Raw genomic sequence first — 7,918 nt, 5'->3', positions numbered from 1 at the left:
CAGCACTTCACTACAAAATGATCCTTATAAAAGTGTTAGGTCTTTGATCGTGAAACAGGCCACAGTGAAGTTTTCAACAGGTAGGTATGAATTTGCCACTTTCACCTGTGCTGTCCATTTCATTTCTGGAGAAAAATATTTCAACTGTAATTTTTTAATCAGCATGTCTTGCACTACAGCAACAATTTCGAAGATCTGTTTCTTTCACTCTCAAGCCCCTTTTCCTCAACAAAATAAATACAAAATAAATCAATTTATTGGTCTCCCCTTTTAAAATTCAAATGTAATTTATAATTTCATAATATATGACATAATTGCTTCAAAATGTGTTAATAACCCTTATTTAACTTTATTTACAAGAACAACCCCTAATAAATGACCCCATTTTAAATCTGAGAACCTGTCTGCTTAACAACTGTACAGATGCCTGCACAATACACACACCTGTGTTTGGAGGACAGGATTGGTTTTATTTTTTTATGTAATGAATGAAGAGACTATCAACTACTCTTGAAAGTGAGAAGGGCAGGTGAGGCTGAGATTTTCTGAATTAAACTTCCTAGCCAACATTTATACAAATGCATGTTGGGTATTCTAGAACTTAATGATATGAAAGGGACAAACCAAGAAATGTACTTTTAATACTCTACCGTTCAACAGTTTGGGGTCAGTAAGATTTTTTTATGTTTTTTAAAATAAATTATCTTATGCTAACAATTAATTAATTTGATCAAAATTACAGCAAAAACAGTAATAATGTAAAATATGTCAGAGCTACATTTTCAGCAGTCATTTGTTGCGTTGACACCATGTCACAATTACTGTAACGTTCACGTCCTTGGAATTATGAGTTTTTATGGCAAAACTATCAACGGCGATATGAACATGCAGTGGTAATGTGGTGCAAGTAATAGTTCTCAAAGAATTCCCAGTTTACAAGTTGTAATGGAGAGTTCTACGAGGACGTGAAAGCTTTTCTCCTAATTACAGTAATTCCGACACGGCTGAACACATGTATTACTCCAGACTTGAGTAACATGATCCTTCAAAAGTTGATTTGGAGCTCAAGAAAAATGTCTTATTATTATCAGTGCTGTCAATTTTGCTGCTTTCTTTGACCAACAGAAAATAAAAGTTGCTTTCTGTAACAACATAAAAGTCTTTACTGTCAGTTTTGATCACTTGAATATCCTTGATTTAAAAAAAAAACAAAAAAAACATACTGACCCTAAACTTTTGTACAGCATTATGACAGCTTTCTCTTTCAACATTCGTTCATTTAAAAAAAAAAAATCTTAACTTTCAACTAATCAAAATGGCAATGCATACTAACTAATTTATACAAATAAATTATAAAATATGCAAAAAATAAGAACAATCCACTCCAAAAAATACAAACACCCATTTGAATATTTGTATAAAAGGGAAATATACCCAACCATTGACAGTTGGGTTTTAAAAAACACACAAGTTATAAAAATAAAATAAATGAAAAATATTTGGGATGTAGCCATGAATTATCATCATGTTTTTTCTAATTGGTTACAGGTAAAAGGGAAAAGGTAAAGCAATAAAAAACTTGGATATTGTGGATCTTAATTTCAGTACAACAGGTTAATTCATTTTCAACTCCACAAGTCCTTTATGTAAGGAAAGAGCATTTTTCATATGCATGTTGAAAGACGGAGATCATTACTGTAAAACATGTTAGAATATGGCTTTAACATATGGCCTGTACTGCTAATACACAGTGGTGTGTTTCAGTTACATATTCATATCTCTTCCACTACAAAATACTTTTTATAAAGAAAAACAAAGTTTGAAAGAAAGTTTTAACACTGGCGCTAATGCCCAGTATCCAACATATGAAACATGATTTTTTTTCTTTACATTTTTTTTTTAAATATTACATATACAAGTGTATGTTTATTTATATGGCAGCTTATAGTTTTACATTAGAAAAAGTGTAAATGACCACCATTTTTGAAAAATAAAACTTCTGTGTAGGTTTTTAAAGTACCCCAGTGCTGTTAAGGTTTGTTTGAACCTGATACCTTAAAGGGATAGTTCATACCAAAATGAAAATTCACTCATCATTTACTCACCCTCACAGATAGCCTGGATGCCAGCCGAACTCTGCCCCGCCCACAAACATTTTAGGTCGGGCAGTTCGTTCTGGCCTTGCTCCATAGAGGAGTGATTATCTCCAAACAGAAACTGTTCGGACCAATGAAATCATCAGGGCGGGCTTTAGACGATGACGGACAGATGATCAACAGTAACATAATCATGAACGTCATCAAAGGGGCTTGGATTATATTTTTTCGAATCCTAAACGGAGAGCTTGTTTGTATATGCATTCACCTTCACAATTTCTCTCAAAAATGGTCATGTTGGGCAAGTACTCTGTGTATCATTAAATTCTTGTATTTTTTTACAACACCGGCAAAGATCATTTATTTCAGCATGGGTTCACTCAGGGTTGCCAAGTTTTTACAACAAAACCCACTAACTACTAGCCAAAAACAATAGCTTCTCGGGGGGTTCTCCGGAAAAAAATGGTGTTTGGGGGTCAAATGTGTGTTATTTTGGCAAGGTTGCTTGCTAAAATTCACACTCATGGGTCTATATATCACATAAGAGTCGCAGACCCAACCCTTCAACCCGCGGACATAGAAAACAACCCACGGGGGAAAAAACGCGGACTTGGCAACACAGTGCAGTTGAGCTCTGTTGACGACGCTTCGTTGCTCTGATTGGTTGTAGGTCTGTCCAATTGATGTCTTTCCTGGTTTGGTTGAAACACGCCCCATAATCACAGCCCAATGGAGCAGTTTCAGACTCATATTCTGACCATAGACAATAAAAGAAATGGACAGAGCATTCCCATTGACTTCAACGGCGGAAAAATGAGGCCAATCAGAGGCACTCACTTCCTGATGGCTGAGCGAACTGCGCAGGCTCAGACTGAGCTTGAGGACGTAGATGTGATGTAAGCAACCTGTCTGACAGCTGTAGGTCGTCTAGTAGTTGTGGAAAGTGAAATCTGAATCACGTTGTTTAAATATTTTCTCCCGTTGCTTTTGGCTCACTATCGGCTTCTCTCCATTCTCCCCCCTCGACTTTATCGGACTTTATGTTTCCACATCCCCCCGACGGCCTCATAGACAGTAAAAGATTGTTTCTGAGCATCTCCTCTTGTCTATAAGGTAATTTCTCAATTGTGCGACAGAGTCGCGGTGGTTATGACGCAATCGTTAGCCTATTTTTACAAAAACAGCTTCTACGGGGCGATAGTGTAAGATACAAGGTAATGGAGCCTTTTATGCATTGTCGTGTTTCTTTATAAATAAACAATAGAAGAATGGAGTCTTTAAACGCCTCAGATGTAAAGTTATTCACTGTCAAAGTGACTCAAAAATGAATGGGAGTCAATGGGATGCTAACAGCAGGTGATGGCTTGGTTAGCAATGGCCGTCCCTATGGGTGGAACGCTTTCCGAGTGCTAGAATAACCCCTTGATTCTGACTAGAATTCAGTATGACCACGTCAGGCTACCTCACAGATGTTTTAAATCTGTATGAGTTTCTTTTTTTCGGTTGAATGCAAAAGAAGATATTTTAAAGAAGGTTGGTAACCAGAACAGGTGCTGGGCTCGATTGACTTCCATAGAAGAAAAAAGGCAATAGGGACCAGAACACTCTTCAGAATATATTTTGTGCTTGACAGAAGAAAGAAACTCATAGAGGTCTAAAACAACACGAGGCAAGTAAATGATGAGTGAACGATGACAGAATTATCATATCTGGGTGAACTTTCCCTTTAACAGAGAAATGCATTTGAGATGAAACCCTGATTATTAGATCAGTATAATGACACAAATATAGTAGTAATGAAATTACTGGCATGTACATATACACTCACATTCAAGTGTGTGAAAGATCAGCATACTGAGCACATTTGCATTCAATAAGTGACCTTTGACCTTTTTTTTTTTTTTTACAAACTGAAACAAAACTGTACATATTCAGCCCTTAATGGTATATATATATATTTTTATATTCCATTTTAAGCAATTTAACCAGTTTTTTTTTAATTGTGTGTGTGTGTGTGTGTGTGTAATGTATATCCTCTGACGGCTGACCCTTTAAAAAACATACAACGCTTTTTTTTTATTATGTGGCTCCCGTTATATTTTACACCGAGTCACATGGAAAGTCTTTTTATCAAAGAAAAGGCCAATGCAAAATCTTCTCCCAAAACGCCTGCCCAAGATACTACGAGTCTCCTGATCGGTTAGTATTATTTCATAAACTGTGAAAAGAAAGAGAAACTTGTTCTCTTGAGCACAAGTGGAGGTGGTGTGGCCATGGCAGTGCTTTTCCTCACAGGCAGTGGCTCTTCAAGCTGTCCATCAAACAGAAATCTCATATGTAGTTCCACCCACTCCTGTGACCTTTTTGACATTGGTGTGTCTGATGGGAGTTCCAGAAGGAGTCCCTAGATGGCAGTCACGTGCTTGGCCCTTAAGTTGCCCGTTGACTTTACCTGGACCGAGGTCCTCTCTATGTGGAGAAAATATCAAAAATCAGGAAGACATATTTGAGGTGGTTCTTTTCCAAATGTATCCTCAACTGCTATCCACTTTTGATCTTCATTAAACAAGTAGAGAGTCAAACATGTTTTAAATGGATTGAAATGTTACAAATGAAGATGAGTTAATGAAGAGGAGGACAGTATTGAAGAGTGGTAAAAGGGAATAGATATTATCAACACATTAATACAGGATTCAAAAGTATGGAGTCAGTTCAAAAAAGTTAGGGTCAGATGATAAAACGGCTACATGTCCACAAATTATGCCTTTTCAAAAGTTAAATAATGAGTCAATACATAATCAATAATTCTTCCAAAATGTGTTTTTGTCTTACCCTGATTTCACTATGGTAAGCCTTCAATAAGTGTTTATATTGTAAACCCGATGGGACGGTTTTTCACGGGAAATTGTGTAAATGTCACTCGTCCGTGCATAAATAGAGACAAGTTGCTCCGGCTACGTGTGTATGGTGTATGAGTGCCATATAGGTCATCTAAAATGGTTATTATCTCTTAAGATAAGAAAATGCATGCAGTTTTGTATTTTAACCACTAGACATAGTGTACCTTTAAATCTGTATAGTTTATATTTATATGCTTTTTTAAATCATTTGTTTTCTTCACAATGTGTTACGAAAAGAAAATTGTGAAGAGAAAATAGAGGGGAACAAAGCATTGGGGAAAAAAATCTAAAATACATTGCTAAAAAAAAAAGATAATTCTTTTTAGCCCTGTAATAAATCAATATGATAAAGAAGTACAATGGCTTAATGGTATGCTAGATCAAATCATGCGGTCTGATGTTATTCACTTGTCAGATCTAAAAAATAAGAAAAAAAGACAGTAGAAGAACAAAGTTAAAAATATTACACACATAAATGATAGTGATTAAAAAGCACTACATATGCATAAAAAGCAACTCAAACAGATCAAAAACACATTAACAGATATCAAATCATGTTTTTTGTACATTACATTGATTTCTGTTTATGAGATTACCATAATGCAATGAAATTTACAGTAAGTTGATACCATGCAAAACGAGTCATAAATAAGCTCATGAATATGAATGAACAGACATGCAGAAATGGAAACTGATGATAATGGGGGTAGGGGGAGGCAAAAAATAAGACATTTATTTGGCTACCAGATACATAATCATGTTTAATGTCTTCTCTGCAGAAAAAAAAGAAGTAACAAATTGTTTTTACCTTATATATTCTCAATAACAATAATGACATAAATTAATTCATTTATGTACAAAAATCAGTACTCAAAAATGAATAAATAAACATAGCAAATGAAATCTCTATTCAGACCCTTCCGGATCAAAGTCTACATAATCTCGTGAACATCTAGCCTGTTTAGTCTATACATCATGCACCTATCCTCACCCTCTTTACTGATTGGTTAATATGCTATGTGTCATACCTTGTACCCAGACGTGGTGAGTCCGCCCTCTCCAGGGCGCTAATGAAGGCGACCTTCTGATGCGCGTATGATGGGGAGCGGGGCACAGCTGTTGGGGAATAATGTGATTGGTGCACTGGAGAGCGATATTGGTGTTCGGATGTCCTGCTTGCACTGCCTCCGTCTGTGTGGAGGGATGTAGTAGAAGTCCTCGGTGCTCTGGTGAGCGTGGTTGTAGAGGAACGCAGAACAGGGGTTCGGGGACCGTATCCCATCAAGTTATCCCGAGAGCCGCACACAGGAGGGGTGGGCTCTCGGGATCCGGGGCCTCTAGGCCCGTCAGGGTAGCACGTACCAGGTGGGAGTCCATAGGCTGCTCCGCTGCAGGTCTCAAACACACCCGAATCGTTGGCGTAGGCCACCGGTGCTTGAGCGTGCCGAAGCATGAGTTTCTCCCTCTCCTCCAGCTCCTTCCTCTCCTGGATGGAGGCCATGATGGTTTTGGAGAGGTTGTCGTAGCGGACGGGTGAGGGATCTCGCTCTCGATCTCTTGAGTGCGGTGACTGCCGCCCGTACATTGCTCCTATGTGCACAGGGCTGTAGGACGGCGGACCGGCGTGTCGTTGAAGCTCAGGCCCTCGTACGTGGCACATTTTAGTGGGCAAGTATGGTGAATGAAAACCCATAGAGGGCACTCCCGGGTGGGCAGCACATTCGCCCAGAGACGGTGTCATGCTGGAGGTTAGCAAGCTATCGTAAGACAGGCTGCCATTGCGGCCAGATAACGTCCCAGGAGAGAAGACTCCTTTGTGAGAGGTGGAAGTGACCGTTTCTGGTTTGCTGCCACCCAGTGGCACACGGTCAACCCTGTTCACTCCCTGTTTGAGGCTGAAGGAGCGAGACGTCGTGCTGAAAGAGTCCAGCTGGAAAGGGGAGGACTGGTACGTTCGGTGGAGAGGAGTGCTGCGGTAGTCTGGCAGATCCAGATTCGGCTCTGAGCGGTAATCGTGACCTCGCTCCTCCAAAACTGCAGAGGGCTTGCCATTCTCGGACATTACAATCTGAAAACATCAATATATTTCAGATCATTCATTTTTTAATAATAAGGCAGAGTTTAAAAAAATATTATATATTCAATTATATGATTATATTTAAGTATAATATTTTATATATAATTTAAGTATATTTATATAATATTTCAAAAGGTTGGAGTCAGTAAGAGTTTTTTTTTTTTTATTTGATTATTCAACAAGGATGAATTTAACTGATCAAGTAACAGTAAAGACTTTGACATTGTTACAAAATATTTCTATTTCAAATAAAAGCAGTTCTTTTCAACTTCATTCATTAAAGAATTCAGAGAAATATTAACACCGTATCAACAAAAATATTAAGACAAACAACCATTTTCAAAGTTAAAGTGGTGATAAGAAATGTTACTCGAGCACCAAATTATCAAATTAGAATGCTTTCTGAAGTTATTATAAATGGTAATATCTTTTTATATTTATTATTATTTTTTTTAATTTTTTTTTTACCAAATTATTGTTTTTGTTATTTTTTAAGTAAATGCAGCATTGTGACCATAAGAAAACAATTCATAAATATTTAAAAAAAAAACTCTTACCAACCCCAAATGTTTAAACTTTACTGTAGTGTACATTACACTACCTGGCCAAAAAGAAGAAATAAAAGAAAGTTGCAGTTTAGATTAAGATTATAGTTAATGCTTAAGAGTATTTGACTGGATCATTATTGCAGTGATTATTATGTTTCTAGCATGTTATATGTTTGGCAACAGTTCTTTTAACCCTAACTTATGCTTTTTTATTTCTTAAACAACCATGTAGGAAGACGCATCATGGCCATATTTCAGGGTGACAATGAAGTCACTGAAGATGTAATGTAAGATGAT

The 7,918-nt window shown here is 37.2% G+C and overlaps 1 protein-coding gene across 1 annotated transcript in view; it reads right to left on the bottom strand.

The window, feature by feature from the left end:
• Positions 1 to 2,663: 2,663 nt before the first annotated feature.
• Positions 2,664 to 7,918, bottom strand: part of zdhhc8b (zinc finger DHHC-type palmitoyltransferase 8b) — an 88,079-nt gene continuing 82,824 nt past the window's right edge. Inside the window, exons 10-11 of the mRNA XM_067439370.1 lie at positions 6,025 to 7,064; positions 2,664 to 4,565 (exon numbers count right to left, since the gene is read on the bottom strand). Coding sequence (XP_067295471.1) covers positions 4,415 to 4,565; positions 6,025 to 7,064 — 1,191 coding nt within the window. The 3' untranslated portion in view covers positions 2,664 to 4,414. The remainder of the gene's footprint in view (positions 4,566 to 6,024; positions 7,065 to 7,918) is intronic.

This window comes from Pseudorasbora parva, chromosome 3 (genome assembly GCF_024679245.1).
Source record: "Pseudorasbora parva isolate DD20220531a chromosome 3, ASM2467924v1, whole genome shotgun sequence".
NCBI classification, from domain to species: Eukaryota; Metazoa; Chordata; class Actinopteri; order Cypriniformes; family Gobionidae; genus Pseudorasbora; species Pseudorasbora parva.
This window is presented reverse-complemented; position numbering and strand designations above follow the sequence as displayed.